Source organism: Desmodus rotundus, chromosome 13, assembly GCF_022682495.2.
Source record: "Desmodus rotundus isolate HL8 chromosome 13, HLdesRot8A.1, whole genome shotgun sequence".
Classification (NCBI taxonomy): Eukaryota; Metazoa; Chordata; class Mammalia; order Chiroptera; family Phyllostomidae; genus Desmodus; species Desmodus rotundus.
The window spans coordinates 40956308-40980135 of record NC_071399.1 but is presented as its reverse complement, the minus strand read 5'-3'; the positions used below and the strand labels follow the sequence as shown (position 1 = coordinate 40980135).

At 36.9% G+C, this 23828-nt stretch overlaps 1 protein-coding gene across 2 annotated transcripts in view; it reads left to right on the top strand.

The window, feature by feature from the left end:
• Positions 1-23828, top strand: part of PCCA (propionyl-CoA carboxylase subunit alpha) — a 473714-nt gene that overhangs the window by 94246 nt on the left and 355640 nt on the right. For both annotated transcript variants that reach the window (XM_024578839.4, XM_024578842.3), the window contains exon 7: positions 20642-20773. In XM_024578839.4, coding sequence (XP_024434607.2) covers positions 20642-20773 — 132 coding nt within the window. The remainder of the gene's footprint in view (positions 1-20641; positions 20774-23828) is intronic.

Genomic DNA, 23828 nt, shown 5'->3' with positions numbered 1-23828 from the left:
GCTTACTGTGGCTCTCCTCTGTCTTAGGTGCTCTACACATATTAATTCACTTAATCCTCACAGATATAGAAACTGACTCACAGAGTGGCTAAGTAACTTATCCAAGGTCAACAAGATAGTTTTTGGTAGAACTAGAGTTCAGACAGATTCCACAGTCTTTGCTGTTAACCATTATACTTTACTGCTTCTAATTACTGCCTATAATTATAAACCATGCTTGCCAATTGTTTTGTATGATTCAAGTATCATAGGAGATAAGAGGAGTACAGGTGATGTTAGCCATAACTTCAGAACTTCAAAAGATTATGTAAGGGTGGTGATAGCATACACTTGAAGGGCGACATGCTGGCTAATAAAACACTTTAAGAGTATAATTTTACCTGAGATCAGTGTTCATACTTATTGATAGTTGATAAAAATGAAGCTTAATCTATTATATATAATGTCAGTTTCTTCCCCTCATCAGTTGCAAGACTTGACTTCAATGAAGGGAGAAAATTGCAATCTCAAGTCTCACTTATCTGGAAGGTCACGAAGGCCCTGCCTGGTTGGCCTTTCTGAGAAAGACAGAACTATCAGGTGTTCTGAGGATGCTAAAATTGTAGCAGTGTTAATGTGAGCTCAGTGGGAAAAACCTCTGATGCAAAGAGGAAGGAACTTTTGTCTGGAAAGAATCCCTTTGTCCTTTATTATTTATGCAGTTGATGATTGAATTATTGGCACTTTACATACAGAGGTGCCATTCTAATAAACTTTATTGAGCTGGCTGACAAAGATTCTGGGTATGCTTTATTCCAATTACCATCATCAGTTTCCTATAGTACTCTCTTAGTACTCATGCTGTATTGTGATTTCAGTTGCTTGTTGTATCATGTCTCCTGGTTGTTTTGTCGTCTAAGGGAGTTTAGTGATATACGTCTGTCTTGCCCATCATTGTATCCCTAGACACTGTGGGACAGTGCCTGACACTGTGGGGTACTTAGCTGGCATTTGTAGAGTGAATGCATGACTTTAAGTGTTACTAGGATACCAAAGAAGTATACAATTGAGATCTGGTTGTTGAGATCTTAAGAGGTAGAGAAGAGACCCTTTTGGATGAGCACTGGTTGTGTGTATTCTCATCATCATTCCCTGGTGAGCACAGAACCTTTTACAGACCACTGAGAAAGGTGTTTTCTTGTATAATTAAATGTTTGTTCTCCCATGCTACTTTTCCAAATCCTAATTGTCTTTCCCTTGACTGCTGACCTTTTTTATGAAGCCTTTCTTGATTCCTCCATTCTTCACATTAAGTGCCTGAGTTTTCTTCTCTTTTAATGCATTTACTATTCTCTACCATGTGTTGTTTTTCTTGCTTGTTACGTATTGTTCATTCTACTAGATTATAAACTCTTTGTGTGCAGAAGCAAGATCTGTCCACACCAGCATGCTTCTGAGAATTGAAAGGATAGGTGCTGGGGTAATAGGTGGGTCCTATGACTGTGCCAGGCAAACCTGGTATATGATCACTTCCCAGTAGTCAGCACCTGGTCTTTGACTTGTTGAAGGAGCACTGGGTCACCTGAACCTATTCACAAGCATGTGAAATGGACATGAGGAGACATCAGAGTCTCAGAAAAAAGCACTGGTTTAGGTCTTAGTCTTGTTTCTGTCATTCTACCTGTTTAGGGACTGTGGGTGATTGATTTATCTCTCAGATCCTAATTTTACTGATATGCTAAGTAGAGATGATTATTTATGTTCTGCTGGTTTTTAGCACTAATTTTTTGAGGGAGTAATATAAAAACTTTTAATCTAAAATTTTATACAAAGTAAGATGTTACTGTGTAATTCTAGAATAAATTGAAGACTTTCTAACTTTGTAAAAAACTAGAACCTGATGGCTGAAATTTTTATCTATAAAATGAATTTTTAGTATAATGTAAGCCTTACTACAATGCCTTGTAAACAGTGCTAAATAAGTAAGTAAATGTTGTTTTTATTATTAGTATTATTGCATTCCTTGTTCTTTTATGCCCAAAACATTTTAAAAAATGTTTCTTACTTAGAGATAAATTGGGTCATTCTACTACATCTTATTGTCATGATCATTTCATTGCATCTTTATTAATAACCAAAATAAGGGTGAGAGCAGCAGGTTGACAGGTTAAACTAGCCCTGAGTAGTATGAGGAATTACTTAGTTGCTCAAAGCAATTAATTGAAAATCATGACCTCTGCTTTTTTAGCATTCCATTCAGTATTTGAAATAAGCTTTATAATGTAGGCTGTACTAGAGCACAGCAATTGGATGTGGTAACAAAAAAGAATTTCCCAACTGGAGGTACAGCCTGCTTTATTCAAAGCATATGACTCTTAATTCCATCCAATGGTGGTATCGAAACTTGATGTGTTCCAGAAAGCAGTAAATTAAACAAGGGGTTTGGAAGGACTTCTACTTGTAGTAAATTTTAAAAGAAATTTATAAATATTTTCAAAGGAAATATAAAAAATACATAATTCAGATAATTCCTTACATCAATTTTAAAAGTTTTAAAATTAAATTTAATATCTAATATTTGGACAAAACAAACGATCTCTAGCCTTTCTCACCAGTTTACCATCTTACTAGTCTCATTCACTACTAGTAGTAAATATTAATAGACAGTGAGGAATGAACAGGAAGGTAAGTCATCAGATATCTACATTAATATCCCCTCATTCTAATTTAACTGTTATTAAATCTTAAATTTTTTAACTTAATCTGTAAAATTGCTTATCTAATTTCATAGTTGTTATAAGGTATATTTCAAAATTGAACTGGAAAAATATTTGCTTTCAATCCAAAAGTACCAATTAATTTCCATATTCATAAACAATAAAAATAATTGAATCAGGGAGAAATGAAAGCAACTCATTTTTAATATCCATAATTGTAGGAATATAAAAAGTTTTATATGAAGTACAAAAGAAAGAAATTATAACCTTGTCATTAAACAATTCCTATGACCAGTTTACATAAGGAGAATTTTAGCAATACATACCAAATTTAAATTTGAAGCTTCTTACCTCATTCTCTTAAAAGATACATCTAAAAGAAAAACTTAAAAATTTGTACCAACTTTTTAAGTTAAAGTGTTATTACTGTTACAATATAAAGCAAAAATAAACTTCTTGAAAATGCCAAGTAGCTGAGTGATAAGTTTAACAATTTCACCCAAGAAATTTTAGTATCATTGAACTGATTATCAATATTTTGCTAATGTATTTTTTAAAATGTTCTACTGATAGTAAAAATGGAACACAACTTTGGCAAGGTATGTTTTTTTATACCTACTAATTAAAAACAAGCCTATCAGCCCCCCTCCCGCCCCCTCCCAACCTGCCAAATGTGCTACTATTAAAACTAGAATTTCTTTAGAGGAGAGAGGCTAAAATTCATCCCAAAGCCTGACTTTTTATTTAACTCAAATTTTCTCAGTGTTATTGCAAAAAAAGTTACTGAATTCATTTTCTCTGAGTATCCTCTATGTTGCTTTTCTTTGATTCTTACCAGTGCAACCAGTCTGAGATTTTACGTGATAAAGATAATCTGTGGAACTAATCATAGAAACTTCTTTCTGTTTTCTCTAATAACACTTACAGACACAGGAAAAAAAAGGATACTTCATTTGCATTCGAAACACTAGGAACTGAGAATGAATCTTTCAGCTGTACATGTTATTGCATCTACATTTCCCAAAGGGAAAAAACCCCACTTAATAGCCCACACAGGTTTATGTTAACTCATCTGTTTTTAGTATTGGGATGTTGAAGCTTAATGCACAGCCTCTTTCTTCTTTACAATCAATAAGAAATTGAAATAGAGATGGAAATATGTATTAGTGTTAATTACAGGGAAATAAAAAGAAGAAATCAGATATGCACTAGAAAAATGGCAAACACTAACAAACCTTAACTTTCTAAAATAGAAAGAATATTTCTAAAATTAATATAGAATATAATAACTAGAATTTTGAATAAGCATGAAAACCTTATCCCCAAACTGCAGATATTCAGACATTTATAGTTGTTTATTTAAATGTTTATTTATTAAATTGGTATGTACCCCAAACCTCTTCTTTCTCCAAATATCTCAGAAATCCAAAACATTTAATGAAAGAAGTTAACCATATTCAGGCATAGTAACAGCTGAACAACAGAAATGGAAATCATTTTGTGACCAAATATTAGATATAGAAAGTATTCTCGTTGTAGTGATCACTCCTTCTGCATGAAAGACAAGGCTTTATATTGGTCTGTATTCCTTAATTAGAAAACCTGAATATTGGGTCTGGCTATCATCTGGAAGTAATAATATTACTTTGAGTGTATTGTGCCAAGGAGACACTTAATACAAAATATACATTAGACTGAATGAAATCCAGATATTGGTAATATTAAAAAAGAAAGACACAGATTCCTTTAGTTAAACTCAGTGACTGTATATACAGAATGTACCATAAGTTAAATAGTTTGTATGTCATTAGATTTCAATTGACCTTGCAACTAGCTTCCCAAACAAATGAAAAAACTGTTTTATAAGTTTATAATTTAAAGATAAAATCTGTCCCCTCTCCCCTACCCCCCCATAACAGTTAAATTCCTTAATGTTCTTTTTCTAATGAGTCACATAAATTGGGTTCTTAATTTACAATGAGCTAACTCTTAAAGAAATGACTCCTGTAAATTTAGAGGGTTGGAGGCTGATGGTACCCTCTTATTGGGTTATTCTGCTCCTCCTTTTATTGATTCCCCACAGTCAGTGTTGGGGAAAATGAATCAGGATTTGTATTTCAGTCTTCTCTAATCATGCATAGTCACTCTGCACAGCCTGATACCTCCAGTAGAATGTCAAACAGTAGTGGTGGATGTGCTAACCCATACCTTGTACCCAATGTGGAGTAAAGATCCAGCCAAATGGTGTTTATTCATTACTACAGAAACCACACTAGGAATGTTCCTGTCATTGGTATGTTATCTCTTGAACATATAGGTATTCTCATTTCAACATGCAGATATTCTTTTTTTCCATTTTAAATTATTTTTATTTTTTTAATTACAGATGACATACATTATTATATTCGTTTCAGGTGCACAGCCTACTGATTAGGCATTATATAACTTACTAAGTGATCATCCTGATAAATCTTGTACCCATCTGACACCATGCATAGTTATTAGAATATTATTGACTATATTCCCTATGCCGTACTTTACATCCCTATGACTATTCTGTAACAACCACTTTATACTTTAAAAAAAAAATCCTCACTTGATTATACATTTATTGATTTTAGAGAGAGAGGAAGGGCGAGAGGGAGAGAAAGAGAAGAAGAGGGGAGAGGGAGGGGGGAAAGGGAGGGGGAGAGAGACAAACAAACATGGATGTGAGAAACATGTATTTACTGCCTCCTGCATGCACCCAGACCGGATATAGAACCCACAATCTAGGTATGTCAAACCACAATCTTTTGGTGTGTGGGATGATGCTACCCACTCCACCAGGGCAATTGATGCTTCTTAATCCATCACCTTTTTCACCCATCTTGCCAACCCTCTTATCACCTGGTAACTATCAAAATTGTTCTATGTATATATGAGTCTGTTTCTGTTCTACTTGTTTGTTTGTTTGTTTATATATTTAATTGTGGATAGATATATATTTATTGTCACTTTATTGTTCATAGTTTTGATCTTAAAGAAGACCCTTTAATGTTTTCTACAATACTGGTTTGGTGGTGATGAACTCCTTTAGTTTTTTCCTGTCTGGGAAGGTAGCTTTGCTAGGTAGAGTAATATTGGTTGTAGGCCCTTTTCATCACTTTGAATATTTCTTGACAGTCCCTTCTAGCCTGTAAGATTTCCATTGAGAAATCAGCTGACAGTCTTTTGGGAACGTCCTTGTGGGTAACTAACTGATTTTTTTCTCATTGCTTTTAAGATTTTCTCTTTGTATTTAACCTTTGCCATTTTAATTAAGATGTGTCTTGGTGTGGGCCTCTTTGGGTTCATCTTGCTTGGGAGTCTGTGTGCTTCTTAGACTTGTATGTCCATTTCCTTCACCAAGTTAGGGAAGTTTTCTGCCATTATTTTTCCAAATTCTTTCTCTTTCTCTTTTCTTTTCGGCACCCCCATGATGCAAATGTTAGTACACATGAAGCTGTTCTGGAGGCTCCTTACACTATCCTCTTTTTTTAAAATTCCTTTTTCTTCCTGTTCTGATTGGGTGTTTTTTGCTTCCTTATATTCCAAATCAGTGATTTGATTCTTGGTTTCATCTATTCTACTCTTGATTCTCTGTAAATTGTTCTTCATTTCAGTTAGTGCATCCTTCGTTTCTGACTGGTCATTTTTGATGCTGTTGATGTATTCACTAAGTTCACTAAGTTGAGCATCCTTATAACTACTGTTTTGAACTCTACATTTAATAGATTGCTTATCTCCATTTTGTTTAGTTCTTTTTCTGGAGTTTTGATCTGTTCTTTCATTTGGGTCATGTTTCTTTGTCTCTTCATTTTGGCAACCTCTCTGTGTTTGTTTCTATGTATTAGGTAGAGCTTCTGGGCTTGGCAGAGTGGCCTAATGTAGGTGTCTTATAGGGTCCCATGATACAGCTTCCTCAATCCCCCAAGCTGGGCACTTGAGGTGCATCCTTGGTATGGGCTGTGTGCAGTGTCCTATTTTAGTTGAGCCTTGATTTCTTTTGGCAGGTCAATGGGAGGGATTTACCCCCAGGCCTATCAACTACAAGGACTAGCTTTGACCACTGACTGTTGACCTCTGATCACCATGAAGAATCAGCAGGGCCCACCCCATAGAACAGGACTTAATGTATTTTGCCATGTATAATGCGCATCCACATTTTTGGCCCAAACTTTTAGGAAAAAAACTTTTGTTTTAACTTTTAGTTCATTTTTTTATTCATTTATATTTAGATACTTGTGTTTTACATTATAAAGGAATTTTAGCATTTATTTTTTTTAACATATTCTGGATTAAGAAATTTTATGTAATATGTAATTGTTAAAAAACAAGAACAGACACAAGGTATTTCAGGTACTAAGGTATAATGCATACTCTTATTTTTCCTTCAAAAATTTAGGCAAAAAAGTGAGCATTATACACGGCAAAATGCGGGACTTCATTGGGGCTCTAGTGCCCACTGAGTCCTCCCCTTTAGTGTGTCACTTGTGGAGGTGGTTGGGTTGTGATGCTTTGATATGGTCTGAAGATGTCTACTGGGTGTGCTGGCTCTTGGACCTCTAGTGAGGTGCAGGCCAAGGTCAGCTACTGCCTGTATTCTTCCTGGGTCCACCCAGTAGGATCTACAAAGTGATCTGCAGCTGGCTGCTACTGGTGCTGGGCTTGAGGGTGCCTAGATGAGACCAAGCGGTGAACCAAGGCTGGCTGATGCTAGTGCCAGGCCTGGAGCCACATAGGGAGAGGTCCAGGGCATGCTTAGGCTAAATGCTGCTTGTCTAAAGATTTTAGGGAAATATGAAGCATGAGCCAAGACAGGCTATTTGTATGGAAAAGCCACTGGAAATAGCTTGGCTGGGCCTGAAATTTGGGTGTAGTAGGGCTTCAGGGAATCACCAGGGCAGGGCAGACAGTGTGAACTAGGCAGATGGATGGAGTCTCAGATGTGATTCCCATCTGCCTGCTTTGTGCGGGGAGGGCTCATCAACAAAACAAGGGCCTCTGCCAGCAGTTCTGTCTGGGAGAAAGCTGACCCCCACCCCCAAGCTCTTGCTCTAATGCCAAATAATTTAGTTCTACCCTGTATGTCTTTGGTGCCTTTCAAGCTGCTGTCCCAGCACTGGAGCTGAGAGAGTGGGTCCATGTAAGTACATTTGCATGCCCTTTTAAGAGGAATTGCTTGAAACTGCAGAAGCCCTTCCTCTCAGTCAGCTACAACCCCCTCTGGTTTTTATAGCCAGAAGTAATGGGGACTTCTTTTCTTGACACTGGAACCCTTGGCGGGGGGACCTGGTGTGGGGCTGGAATCCCTCCTCAGGGATTCCCCTGCACGTTTCGGTATCCCTCTAAATTTTGATCTGCCACATGTAGGTATGGGACCAATGCCTTTCTGCCCTTCCTACCAGTCTTGATGTGGCTTCTTCCTTAATACCCTAGTTGTAGGACTTACACTCAGCCAGATTTCAAGTGGTTCTGTATGAGGGTTGTTAAGTAGTTTGGTGGTAATTTTGATGTGGTCATGGGAGTATGTGGTGTTTACCAATGCCACCAACTTGCTCAGAAGGCCAGATATTCTTCATCCTTTATTTTTAGTGATTATTGTGAGAAGTACACTGAGTGCTGATTAAAACTAACTACCAAAATAGGTTTCAAAAAGTATTTCAGAAGCTGACAGGAGGAACCTTACCTTCTTGCACAGTAAGTCTTTGGAGTGTAAGTGCCACCTTGCTTAAAATTTCTTCCTCATACAAAACTGAGTGGTTTATTTGTTTTTAACTTAAAAAAAAAAAAGCCTGAGTGCTGTTGCATAGAAGTATTAGAAATGGCTTCCTTGGAAACTAAATTATTTACATTGAATAGGAAATCTGTTTGCAAGTTGGGTCTGCCACGTTTACAACATAGTGTAATACACTGTGACCAGAAACATAGTGAGCACAATTTTCCACTGGTGAGATAAATGAAGAAGTGAGAGGGAGAGGAGGAAGTAGGTGGAGGGTGAGTTCTCTACATTGACTTCTGGTTTCATCGTGAATTGGACAGCAAGCCTGTCCTTTATACAGCCCTCCTTCACTGCTGGTATAGGTGACCCCATTGCCTGGTTTCTATTGCTCAGAGAATGCACTCCCAGTTCTGTGATTTCAGCAGTGCTCGTGGTATCAGGAAGATCCTTTTTCTTTGCAAATGTTAGTAAGATGGGAATCCCTGATCAACCCTTCTGCCACTATCCTCATGATCTCTTCTTCCCCTCATACAAAGAGCAAAATTTTAGTATTTTGAAAGTCGTGATGCTATAGAGTCCAGATCCTGTCCTGGCACTCCACCTCCAACCCAGTGAAGCTGATGTTTTTGCTCTTTATGGTTTCCACCTTAACCTATAGTGGCAGTAATTGTTACCATTTCACCACGCTGCCCTTTGTACAAAATAATGGTCTACTGAAGCATCCCAGTCAAACATGAGAACGCATGATTTCATTTCATTTCATTTCATTGTTTTTTTTTTTTTTTTTTTAAAAAGCCCAAAAGGCAAACTAGTTTGAGAAACACCGTACGGGCTGTGGGTGCTGCTGTAGCTGCTACTGGTCCAGGTGTTGGCTTCATTCCAAAAGCTGCTGGCTCTCTGAAATTGTTTTAAATTTTTTTTATTGGAAGATAAAAGACAGTTATAGGAAAAGAATACCAAACAAATGTGTGGCTTACTTAACACAAATGATCTTGTAATCATTACATACATGCAGATATTGGACATTTGCCCTGAATCCTAGGTGGTCTTCTCTGTGACCCAGTTCAATCCTAACCTTTGATCTCTATAGGTACCCACAATTTTGACTTTTATAGTAATTATTTTCTTGCATTTAAAAATTTTATTGCCCAAATATGTATGCCTGGACATTATGATTTGTCTTGTCCATTTGTTTTATTTTCAACTTGGTATGTCTTCGAAATTTCTCTTAATCCATATGTTCTCACATACCTTCCTTTTCTTACAGTTTATCTGTTGAAGAACCTTGGGCCATTTGACCTATAGTTTTTCTCAATCTTGACTTAGCTGACTTTATAATCATGATGCAACTCAGTGTTTTTCTTCCATTCTTGGCATTTCCTATAAATTCGTACCTGGGTTCAGAGATGGGATCAGACTCAGGTTCTGATCCCTTTGGCCTAGACCTTATATAGGAGGCATGTAATATTTTGTTAGAGCTTGGTAAGATCTAAGCAGCTTTTGATCCTTATTGCCTATATCTAGAACATCATTGGATTGCAAAATGATGACATTTTAATCCTGAAGTCTTTTTCATTACTTGGAATATATTTGTTTGGTTTCCTTGTGATACAATTCATTTAGAAAGAGAAAGATAAACACATACTTCTTTACCTTTATTTACTAGTTTTTGAGTTAACTAGTTTTTTTTTTCCTTAAGTATATTTTATTGATTATGCTATTACAGTTGTCCCATTTTTTCTTCCTTTTTTTTAAATTTTAATTTTTTATTGTTATTCAATTACAATTGTGTGCCTTTTCTCCCCATCCCTCCACCCCACCCCAGCCAAACCCCCCTCCCTCCCCCACCTCCACCCTTCCCCTTGATTTTGTCCATGTGGCCTACAAACTAGGTTTAAATCTATGTCTTCATAATATTTTTTTAAAAAACTAGTTAACTCTACAGGAACTAATATAGAGTTAACTAGTTTAGAGTTAACTAGTTTTTAAAAAAAAATATTATGAAGACATAGATTTAAACCTAGTTTGTAGGCTTACAGTTGTTAAAATTATTAATTCATTAATAATTTGCTGAAGTTGTCCCTCTTTGGCCACTGGGACCTATATTGGCTCATAGTCTTTTTGACCTGACCCTCATAATCTTTTATAGTTTCTTTGCTTCCTGGTCTGACAAGTTATTCTAGACTCAGTTTTACATTTCCTGCTTCAGGCCTTTAATCAGCTATCTTTTCAAGATATGGTGATTTCTTTTAATGGTATTGAGAGACCACGGTCAGGGTGCCAGGCATGGTCACTGCTACTGGTGGTCATCGTTTCTAGGTCTTCCTAGTTTGTGGGGCTAGGAAATAAAATATGTGGATTAACAGGTTTTTAAAAATGTTTTATGTTACATATGTTTATTAATTATAATGTGTGTTGTATTAGCTATGTTATATTAACAACATGTAATGTCAATATATTAAAAATGTGTGTATTTGGTGTAATGCTAATATCAACCCCAAATAAAATATATAATAAAAATTTAATATATAATAAACATGCTACATTAATAAAAAACATTTTTCTAATATGTAGCATATAATTTAATACAAAATATAATTAAATATAGTCTATTTTATGTGAGATAAAAATAACTTCTGTGTTCACAGTGATACTTTAAATAAAAATATGAGATGGCAGAACTTTTACTTAACCTCTTTTTTTGTTATCTCTGTATCTTCATTCTTCCATATTTAGAATACTGACTCGTCACTACTTGCCTAGTCCATACTACACACACAGCAACCTCATAATAACAATATAAATACCAATATGATTACTGAAAATATTAAAGTTTTACACATCATTTCTTTTCTTCACTTAGAAATAGTTGTACTATATCTATATTGTCAGAAAATATAGCTGTTATGTATGATATTTTCTCCTTATCCTTCATTTATTTTTAGTTCTACAAGAAACTACAGACCCTTTCTGTTGATCTCTTTAGTCATTTTGGTTTCCTGAAGCTCATCCTGTGGTATAGGAGTGGACAAACTTTTTCTGTAAAAGTCCACAAAGCAAATATTTTTGGCTTTGTAGCCCATATGATCTCTTGTTAAGTACGCAATCCTAGCCTGGTAGTAAGAAAGCAGTCAAACAACATGTAAGTTAATGAGCATGACTGTCCCTTAATAAAACTGTTTTTTCAGTTTTATATAATTTTTACATATCATGATATAGTATTCTTAAAGGATTTTTTCCCCAACAATTAAAAATGTAAAATTCATTCTTAGATTGTAGACTATACAGAAACAGGTAGCAGGTAGATATGTCCTACAGAATGTAGTTTGCAAACCTGTTCTATTAGATTCCTCAGTAAGAAGTCACGAGTTTGCTTCTTGTGTTTTCTCTGGTTTTCTCTGGCTTGGAAATCAGTTCTATTGGATTTAAAATCTTTGCTTCGTATTTTCTTTTCTTAAATGTCTTAATCAATGGAGTACATTACTCAATGTTCTTTTGGCATAAATTATTGCTGTCAAAGTCTGGTGATAATTTAAAGTTCTCTTTTGTGTATGTCATATATTCTTGCTCCCCCCTTTTTCTTAAATAATATTGCTAGAATGTATCATGGTGTTGGTCATTCTGGGTTGAATTTCTTAGGTATACTGTAGTGTACTTTTTAGATATGTATTTTCAATTTTAAGACAGTGTTCTTGAAATATTTTTAGTACTTTTTGCTTCTGGGTTTTTTAAAAAAAATTTATTGCTATTCAATGACAGTTGTATGCCTTTTCTCCCCATCCCTCCACCCCATCCCAGCTGAACCCACCTCCCTCCCCCATGCTTCTGTTTTCTTTAAATATACTTATTGATTATGCTATTACAGTTGTCCCATTTCCCCCCCTTCACTCCACTCCTCCTGCCCACCCCCTCCCTCCCACATTCCCCCCCTATAGTTCATGTCCATGGGTCATGCATATAAATTCTTAGGCTTCTACATTATCTATACTATTCTTACCCTCCTCCTGTCTACTTTCTACCTACCATTTATACTACTTATTCTCTGTACCTTCCCCCCCTCCCCCTCCTACTCCCCTGTTGATAACCCTCCATGTGATCTCCATTTCTGTGGTTCTGTCCCTGTTCTAGTTGTTGGCTTAGTTTGCTTTTGTTTTTGTTTTAGGTGTGGTTGTTAATAACTGGGAGTTTGCTGTCATTTTTACCATTCATATTTTTTATCTTTCTTTTCTTAGATAAATCCCTTTAACATTTCATATAATAAGGGCTTGCTGATGATGAACTCCTTTAACTTGACCTTATCTGAGAAGCACTTTATCTGCCCTTCCATTCTAAATGATAGCTTTGCTGGATAAAGTCATCTTGGATGTAGGTCCTTGCCTTTCATGTCTTGGAATACTTCTTGCCAGCCCCTTCTTGCCTGTAAGGTCTCTTTTGAGAACCAGCTGACAGTCTAATGGGAACTCCTTTGTAGGTAACTGTGTCCTTTTCTCTTGCTGCTTCTAAGATTGGTGTGTTCCTCCTTGGGTCCAGCTTCTTTGGGACTCTCTGAGCTTCCTGGACTTCCTGGAAGTCTATTTCCTTTGCCAGATTAGGGAAGTTCTCCTTCGTTATTTGTTCAAGTAAGTGTTTAATTTTTTGTTCTTCCTCTTCTCCTCTGGCACCCTATAATTCGGATGTTGGAACGTTTAAAGATGTCCTGGAGGTTCCTAAGCCTCTCCTCATTTTTTGAATTCTTGTTTCTTCATTCTTTTCTGGTTGGATGTTTCTTCCTTCCTTCCTTCTGGTCCAGTTTGAGTCCCAGTTTCCTTCCCATCACTATTGGTTCCCTGTACATTTTCCTTTGTTTCTTTTAGTATAGCCTTCATTTTTTCATCTAATTTGTGACCAAATTCAACCAATTCTGTGAGCTTCCTGATTGCCAGTGTTTTGAACTATGCATCTGATAGGTTGGCTATCTTTCCGTTGCTTAGTTGTATTTTTTCTGCAGCTTCGATCTGTTCTTTCATTTGGGCCATTTTTTTTTTTTGTCTTGGCGTGCCTGTTACATAAAGGGGCAGAGCCTTAAGTGTTCACCAGGGCGGGGTAATGCTGGTAGCTGCACTGTGATGCTGTATGTGGGGGAGGGGCCGAGAGGGAGCCAAGGCGCCTGCTGCACTCTTTGCCGGATTTCAGTCACTCCCTCTACTACCCACAATCAAATTGGGCCCCTCTGGTGCTGATTCCCTACTGGGTGAGCTTGTGCACGCTCTAGGCCCCTGTGGGTCTCTCCAACGAACTCTCTTGTGAGGCTGGGAGTTCCTCCTGTTGCCACCTCAACCCCCACGGGTGTTTTCAATCAGTGGTTTGAGGCTGTACTTCCCCACACTGGAGCCCTGGGTTGCGCGGTCTGTTTCCCTCCCCCTATGTTCCTCCTGGTTTATCTATGGGTGAATGTGGGGCCGCAGGGTCTGCCAGCCACCACCTTGTGGGGTCTGCCAGCTGCAGCCTGGCTTGCACTGTTCCACAATCTGCCACCTCGCTGGGTCCGCCAGCTGCCACCTTGCCGCAAGTCCTCTCTACCCTGGCTGCCTGTGTCCGCCCCTCCTACCGGTCTGGGTGAATGGTTCTTCTTTATCTCCTTGGTTGTTGGACTCCATACAGTTCGATTTTCTGTCAGTTCTGGTTGTTTTTTGTTTTTAAGTTGTTGTTGTCCTTCTTTTGTTTGTGGGAGGAGGCACAGTGTGTCTACCTACGCCTCCATCTTGGCCGGAAGCCGCATGTCTTTTTCTTGTGCTTTTTTTTCCTCCATGGATGTTATTTTAGTCCTTATTTTTTTTCTTATAAAAATATTGTGTGACATTTTATCTTGATACTTTTATTTTGCTTAGCTTTATATGTGAAATTAGTTTTCCTCTATGTTGCTTTTAAAAGATGTATATATTTTTAAGTATTTTTTATTGATTATGCTATTTCAGTTTTCCCAATTTTTCCCACTTTATCCCCTCTCCGCCTGCCCCTGCAACCCTCCAGAATTATCCCCACCTTAGTTCATGTCCATGAATTGTACACATAAGTTCTTTGAGTACTTTCTTTCCTATACCATTTTTTTTTATTTCTCTCCATCTATTTTATGCCTACTAATTATGTTTCTTCTTCCCTGTACCTTTCCCCCTTATTCCTCCCTCCCCACTTTCCACTGAAAGCCCTCCATGTGATGTTCATTTTTCAGATTCTGTTCCTGTTCTAGTTGTTTGGTTAGTTTTTGTTTTTGTTGCTTTTATTTTCTTTTAGGTTAATTTTTTGATAGTTGTGAGTTTGTTGTCATTTAGTGTTCATATTTTTGATCATCTTTTTTTTCTTAGATAAGTCCCTTTACCATTTCATATAATAATGGCTTGGTGATGATGAAGTCCTTGAACTTGACCTTATCTGAGAAGCACTCTATCTGCCCTTCCATTCTAAATGAAAGCTTCGAGGGATAGAGTCATCTTGGATGTAGGTCCTTGCCTTTCATGACTTGGAATACTTCTTTCCAGCCCCTTCTTGCCTGTAAGGTTTCTTTTGAGAAATGAGCTGATAGTCTTATGGGTACTCCTTTGTAGGTAACTCTCTCTTTTCCTCTTGCTTCTTTTAGGATTTTCTCTTTATCTTTAATCTTGGGTAACTTAATGATGATGTGCCTTACTGTGTTCCTCTCGGGTCCAACTTTTTTGGGACTCTCTGAGCTTTCTGAACTTCCTGGAAGTCTATTTCCTTTGCCAGATTGGGGAAATTTTCCTTCATTATTTGTTCAAATAAGTTTTCAATTTCTTGCTGCTGTTCTTCTCCTTCTGGTACCCATATGATTTGGATATTGGAATGTTTCGGGTTGTCCCAGAGGTTTGTAAGACTGTCTTTACTTTTTAAAATTCTTGTTTCTTCATTCTGTTCCATTTGGATGTTTATTTTTTCCTTTTTTCCAAATCGTTGCTTTGAGTCCTGGTTTCCTTCCTGTCACCCTTGGTTCCCTGAATATTTTGCTTAATTTCATTTTTGATATCTTTCATTTGATTTTTCATTTTTTGACAAAGCTCAATCAGATCTGTGAGCATTTTGATTACCAGTGTTTTGAATTCCACGTCAGATAGGTTGGCTATCTCCTCAACGCTTAGTTCTCTTTCTGAGGTTTTTCTCTCTTCTTTCATTTGGGCCACATTTCTTTGTTTCTGCACAGCTGATAAGTTGTCAGGGGGCGGGACCTTAGGTAATCACCCAGGTGGGGCAACCCTCTTTGGTGCACTGCTGCAGGCAGTGCCTGTGGGGGAGGGACCAGAGAGGGAACAGTGTAGCTCACCTGCTTGTCTCTAGTGCACTTTCCAACAGACTCTTGTGTGAGACTGGGAGTTTTCTCCCACTGTGGCTACTGCTATAGTCCACTGTCGACTCTGAGTCTCACTTTCCCCTTAAGTCAGCCCCGCCTGACCTGTCGGCCACTTTACCTAGGTTTTTCTGAGCCAGCCTGGCTGGTGTGGTCCTCTGCCTTACTGGTAGGTCTGGTTGTTCTGGCTGATTTTTTTCTTTAGTTCCTTGGTTGTCGGAGTTCCATGCAGTTTGCTTTTCTGGCACTTCCAGTTGTTTATTGATTTAGGTTGGTTGTTATCTTCCTTTTGATTGTGCGAGGAAGTGAAGGGTTTCTACCTCTATCTTGGCTGGAACTCCTAAAAGAGGTATATATGTTTTAAAATCAGTCTTACATGTCCAAGAAGTTCTATAGAGATAGAGATAGCAGGAAAAGATGTATTCTGAGGTCTTGAAAAGATGAATTAATCTTGTGATCTCTTTATTGTTCTTTTTTGATGTTCATATTATTATCACCATATTCAGTGGATAGCCCTTTCTATCTGCAACTCCGTGCTTTTGAGATAACTGTTTTGAAAGCTCTCTCTCAGACTCAGGTTTTTAATGTCACATGCTGTACTACCAGGTCTTGAACTGACCTTTTCTACCAGAAGCCCTTTTTTCTTTTAGCATGGAATACATTAAAGTTCATAATCTGGGTCCTCTGGGCAGTTCAGCGGGTTTTCTAAGGCTATGTCTCCCCTCTTTGACCCTGATTTTATGGCTTTCTGAGTATTAATTCTTGGTAAGCCCAAAGTGTATACTTAAAAAAGTCTTAAGTTCATAATATAGCAATTTACTAGCTGTTTCAGTATTTCTAAGAATATGTATGACACATTTATTTTTTACAGATGAAGATTATTTCTATCCTTCATTTGTAACATAAACACTATTATAAATTAAATCTCATTATTTCCCTACCATACTGATCAAAGCCAACCCTTTTCCCCATTTTTCTATCAAAATTAGACAAAAAGCATAAAATCACAGAATTTAGAAAATGAAAGAAATCCTACAGCAATGATTTCAGCTTTTTATAATTTCTTTTCTGTATGCACCACTATTAAATCATTTTCCATAGATTATGAAAAAATGTTCACTTTTTCATGACTGTAGGACAGTTACCTACATTCAGGCATTATATTTATCATTCACGGTAAAGTTACGACTTCTGAAAAGCATGAGTTTTTTATTTTTTAAAGATTTATTTATTTTAGAGAGAGGGGAAGAGAGGGAGAGAAACATCAACAACGTGTGATTGCCTCTTGCATGCCCCCTACTGGGTACCCAGCCCCCAACCCAGGCACGTGCCCTGATTGGGAATCAAACCGGTGACCCTTTAGTTTGCAGGCCTATGTTCAATCCACTGAGCTACACCATCCAGGGCTAAAAAGCATGTTTTTAAAAGTAAATTTTATTATTATGGCATGCCTAAAGACTCATTACTGCCTAAGGGAAATGAATAATTAGATGGATGACAGAAGATACAGAATTAACAGAAGAGTATCAAAAAGTTATGGGTGGATAAATTCTGGCCTTAAGTTCTACATCATACAAATAAATTTGGTCAAGGACTCAGGACTTTTGAAACATGCTCCCTCACTTTGCAATTACCATACTGTCTTACTTTGACCTCATCCTTGCTTTTTTGGTCAAAGAATTATGGGAGTCAGAAGCTAGGATACTGCTTTCCAATTCTGCTTTAATTACATTTAAAGGCTAACCCAGGGAGTACTACTAAAACATAGATATATAGGAAGTTAGTTCACTGAAACATCAGTTCAAGTAGTTAGTTGGCTTACTACTGGCTATTTTTTTGTTGTTGTGTTGCATGGACAAAGAAGAATCACTAAATACTTTATGTGAGCTAATTTCTGGGTAATTTTTCATTAGGAGGTAATTTTTTTTTTCCAGGTAGAATGCATGAGGAAAATCTGGTAAATCAGTAATTCCCAGTCATTGGGTTCTCGTTAATCAGAATTTTTACTGTATAATCATAATGTATTTTGGGTGTTCTCATTTATGTTATTTCTTCAACTTGTTGTCAGTGTAGGTATTCTGAATACTTGATTACATCTGCCTGGCATAGTTGTATTTAAAATAACATTTATAATAAAAATTCTTCCATTTTAGAAGGTAAAATGAGAATATGCAAAGACAGTTGATAGTTAAACATGATTATTTTCTTTTGAGTTAGTGTTTAGTGGGTAGTAGGTTTGGGATAAAAAGAAATGAATATGATTATTGCTATGGTCTAAAATGACTAGCTTGTCCACATGAAGACATAGGGTATGTGGAGATGTAGGCCTACCACCACTTTCCCACTTACAGAGCAGCTCCACTTTTCATATGTTTTACATTTTGGGGTTTTTTCATAAGATTTTTTTTTAAAGAAAATGTTCTATTAAAATTACAGAAACATTTGATGAGGCATTTGTTATGGCTGAAAAGGTTTCTTGCCCAAACTGGTGTGGCTTAGTGGGTTAGGCAACATCCCACAAACCAAAAGCTCACCAGATCAATTCCCAGTAAGAACACGTGCCTGGGTCACAGGCCAAGTCCCCAGTTGCGGGTGTGTGCAAGAGGCAACTGGTTGATGTCTCTCTCACACATCAATGTTTCTCTCTCTCTTTCTCCCTCCCTTTCCCTCTCTCCAAAAATAAATATATAAAATCTTTTTAAAAAGTTTCTTATCTAGTATTCTGCCATTTGTGACACTGGCATTTGTAGGTATTTGGGTTTCTATAATATATTTTGGGGTCCTGTGGACCTCACTGTCTTATTATTCTAGTGTTCTCTTTTTATCAAGACTTCAGGACAGAGGACAAGAACTAACAATTGTTTGCACTCAGCTTGGTGTTTTACATTATTATTTTATTCAGTCCTTCAATCAAACTTGCAAGGTGGTTATTATCACCATTGTAACACAAAGGAAAGGATGTTTTAATCTCAGAATCTAAAAATGCCTCTTTGTTTTTTCTTGCTTTGGGACAGGAGAAAAAGAATGTATCCTGAGTTTAAAGGCATTGGCTTTGTATACATTTTATCTAAATGATTTCATCTGGAACTTTTAATTGCCTCCTATATTTGTTGCCTTTTAAAGTGCATTTGTCAGACTGGAATTATAACCTCTAGACCTCTCTATCTGCCTCCTGACAGGCACTGGACTATCTTACAAACATCTCAACTCAGCATGTGTAAAGTTGAAGTGGTCATCTCATTTCCTAAACATTTATCTCCTCGTATATTTCTTTTGTTGATTCCCTGTTGTATTTCCACCTCCTTCTAAGGGTGGATTTAATTCTCTTGAGCCATTATGGCCGAGAGAGCAATCTGAGCAACACATTGCAGTAGCTTCTCTGGATAATACCTCATCAGGAGAATTAAGCTCCTTTTCCAAGCCAATCCTAGTCCTTCAGGCAGCAATGCCAATAGATGCAATATGGCATGTAAAATACACTATTTGTTCTTTATACTGACTGAAGGTCATGGGAGAATAACAGTTGGGCACCTTACTCTGGTGTTGCCCAGCATACAGTCTGGTTTTCTTACTTCATATGTAACCTCAGTTCTTTACCTAATGACCTCATCTTTTACCTCAGCAAACCTCTCCTTTACTTCTCTAAACCTATGATTTATCTTTGTCATCCTTAATTAGTATTTTCCTCATTAGCATTTTATTTTAAGTTAAACACAGAGAGATGGATCTGTTACTGGGGACTAAGTGTAATTTATGCAGAGCAGTTTTTATTGAAACCACAACTCCACCTGGTAAATTCCCACTGTATTGACTTCTATCTTGTGGTCACAAGGATATAGACATTTTATACTTTATTTGTGTATTTCTCAGAGATATTGGTGATCTGTTCATAATCCCTTGAATTAGATGATGTCCTGTGGTATTCATCTATGTTATCCCCTACATTTAGCTCAGAGCCTTGCACAGAGTTTATATTCAATAAAAAATGGATATTTGTGTTGAATGGGGCACTGTGGTGCAGAATATTGAGAAACAAAGATTTATAAGGCATTTTAAAAGGTAAACTTACTGTTTAGATTTGGTGGCAGCATACTGTATACAAATATAACACCATAGAAGTTGCTTTTCCAAAGAAATCTGTTAATATTAAGCAATTCTTCTTTTTTTTAAAAAAAATTTATTTTTTATTGTTATTCAATTACAGTTGTATGCCTTTTCTCCCCTTCCCTCCCCCCTACCCCAGCTGAACCCACCTCCCTCCCCCACCATCCCCCCCCGATTTTGTCCATGTGTCCTTTATAATAGTTCCTGCAATCCCCTCTTCCCACTGTCCACACCCATAATCAACAAAAGAAAAAAGCAAACAAAATACAACCAGAGACATTGAGGGGGGGAACAGTCAAGCAATTATTCTTATTACTTTCCTTTTTCTTTTAAAAAATATTTTATTTATTTATTTTTAGAGGGAGGGGAAGAAAGGGAGAAAAAGGGAAAGAAACATTGATGTGTGAGAGAAACATCTATTGGTTGCCTCTCACAGGCCTCCAACTAGGGACCTGATTGAGAATCAAGCCGGCAATCTTTCCGTCTGCAGCATGATGCCCAACCCACTGAGCTACCCCAGTCAGGGCTACTTTTATTTTTCTTTGACCCAAACTTTGTTTCATGTGTCTTTGTGCACATTTACTATATGCAATACAGTGTTATATATTTCAATGTGTTGGCTCAAATGCTTACTCTCTAGTTGTTTTTGGTATGTAAGTAATTAGTGAGGTTATATATGGGTTTTTCTTTTTATAAAATTGTGACTCCACATCAAGGGCCATAATGTTTTTGTTATAAATATATATATTTATTTCTCCACAGGCAGCAGAAGATGTCATTTTCATTGGACCTGACACCCATGCTATTCAAGCCATGGGTGACAAGATTGAAAGCAAATTATTAGCTAAGAAAGCAAAGGTTAACACAATTCCTGGCTTTGATGGAGTTGTCAAGGTGAGAAAACATTTTATTCTACTCTTTATAGCACATATCCTCAGGTGAAACATTTTGTCAAAAGTGTAAGATAAAATGCAATTATTGCTTTTTAAAATATACATGTATAGGTTAAAAATAATCAATGTTGTTTACATTGGATTATTTGAAATGTCATGAGTTCAAAAGAGCAAGATGCCACATAAGCATTGTTTTCTTTTTTCTTTATTTTATTGTTTACACTATTATAGATGTGCCCATCCCCCCCACCTTTGCCTACCTACTCCCTCTGCCCTCCCTAAGCATTGTATTTAATGATCAATATTGGCTCATACTTTCACAGGAAAAAACTTGGTGATTTAAAAATGTGCGGTTAGGTCTCTGGATTTTATTTAATAGCAGCATATATTTAATGTTTTAAAACTTAAGATGTTCTGTATATCTTTTTATTGAGCTTCCATCCGTATGCATAAAATGTACATTGTAAACATGTTTCTAGTGGCAAGTGGTGTAGCTATGAATGACTACAGGTCCCAAACATAACTCCTTAACCAACAAGCAGCTTCTGCAGCTGAAGGCTTGTAGGACAGAATGCAGAAATTGGAGTGTATGTCTGTCTCCCTGTCCCCATTCCTGTACCCCCATCCCAATATCCCCCCCCGCAATTTTTTTTCTTGTTATAAGAGAGTCCCTATGTAGACTTTAACCTTGTGATGGAGTTAGTCTACAAGAACTCTCCAGCTCAGTGTTTCTTATTTTTATTTTTGGGGCTAGGAAGTTCTTCTTATACAGGATCATTTCATGCATTGCAGGATAGTTAGTAAGCTGGGCCCTGGTTGGTAAAATTTTCAGCTTTTTTTTTCTGATTTCTAGTTTTGTATGCTGTACATTGAAACATACAAATAATATTGAATGTAAGCTGTAAGCAAAAAAAATTTTAAAAAAAGAAGAAAAAATTTTCAGCTTCTTGCTTGTATTTACCTATATTTACCTTAATCTGTATTCATCCATTTTTTTCCCTTCTCTTTTTGTACTAGGAAGAGGTGTTCCCCAGTCTTTGTAAGGCCAGTTCTTCCTCTTAGCTCCAGTTGTGCTGAGCTCCAGTTGTGCTGAGCTCCAGTTGTGCTGAGCTAAGAGGAAGAACTTAGCTTCCTCTAAGCTAAGGAAGGTAAGCTTAGAGGAAGCTTACCTTCCTCTAAGGTGAGGTAATGAAAGTATTTATTTATGTAGCCTTTAGGGGCTACCGTCTTCACTGATTATCTTTTCTCTGTTCTATATCTTGAAACTCTCCTTGTCTTTTAGCCCCCTTTCTTTACCATTGCTATAAAAAATACTCAGTCACTCAACAAGTGTATTGATACCTGTGCTAAGTGGGAAGGATATGGTGATAAACAAGATACCCATGATCCCCTCAAATGATGGTATTTCCAGTTTAGTGGAAAGAAATATGTGTTCCTTCTCTTCGTAGATCACAATAAGTCCTTGTCATTCTTCAGCAGTCACCTGACTTCTCTCTTCCCTTTTACATCCACATGTCTTAGAAGAATTCTCCTTACTCTCATTTCTATACTTCTTAATCTTTTAAAAATATTTTTATTTTTAAAGTACAGTTGACATAAAATATTATTAGTTTCAGGTATACAACAGGATTAGACATTTATGTAATTTATGAATTGATCACCCTTGTATGTCTAGTACCCATCTGACACCATACATCTCTATTACAGTATTATAGACTGTATTCCCTATGCTGTACATTACATTCCTGTGATTATTTTTGTAACTGCCAGCTTGTACTTATTTCCCCCTTTACCTTTTTCATCCATCATCCATACTTACTCTTTACTGAAGTCTGGCTTCTTTCTTCCTTCCCACTGATGTTTCTCTTGCAACGGCTACCAGCAACTTCTCCTTCTTACTAAATCCAGTATATAATTTTTAATTCTAGTCTTACCTCAATCTCTTTGAAGCATTTAAGTCTCTTATCACTCTTTCCTGCTTGAAATATTCAACTTCTGGCACTTTACACAGTTCTAGTTTTGTTTTTGTGTTTTTTGACTTGTTTTGAATGTTCCTTCTTAGTTTCATGCTGATTATCCTTTCTATCTTTGTTCCTTAAGAGTTGGTTTTATTCTGGGTTCTGATAGGACATTTTCTTTTATTGTACAAACACCTTGGGTAATCTTAAATATTGTTATGGGTTCCAATCTCAAACCTATAAATCTGTTCTACATATCTCTTCTGAACTTCAGAATTGCATGTTCAGTTGCTTCTGAAACAGCTCTACTTGATGCTCCTTGAGGCACCTCGAAAGTAGCAAATCAAAAGCTGAACTCACCATTTTCCCTCTAACCAGGGATTGGCAAACTTTGTCTCAATGCACATCTCTGTTTGTAAATAAATAAAGCTTTACTGGGTCACAACCATGCTCATTCGTTTACATATTGTCTGACTGCTTTTCCACTATAATGGCTCAGTTGAGTAATTGTGACTGAGACTATATGGCCCACAAAGTCTGAAATAGTTGGCCCATTCAGAAAAAGTTTGCTGACTCTTGCTATAAACTTCTTATCCTTCATTTTTTTCTTGCCTGTGTAAGTGCTGGCATTTTTCACACTGTTTCTGAAGCTGGGAACTGGGAGTCATTCTTCATAAATACTGCTACGGAGAATTTACTTAAATATCTTTCTGATCCATTTCCTTATTTCTTTCATCATGCTAACACCAAGTTCCAGTTACCGTCATCTACTCTGGACATCAACCTTCTGATTGGTCTCCTTAGAGCCACTCTGGTTCTGTCCAATTAATTTTGGACACTGCAGCTTGAGATATCATTCAAAAGTCTAGATTTGATCATATGCTTGTGTTTAAATGTTCTCTAATGGTTACTCATTTATATTTTTTAAAATAATGGGAATTCATTTCTCTCTTCAAACTGATATTGTGCCATTTTACCCTTTGCACCAACCATATGTGACATCCTTCAGATTCTTGAACCTTCTGTACTTAATTTTGTCATATGTGTGGTGATTCTGCTTCTGTCTTAATTCCTGATTGTTTCCTACTTGTTGTTTAG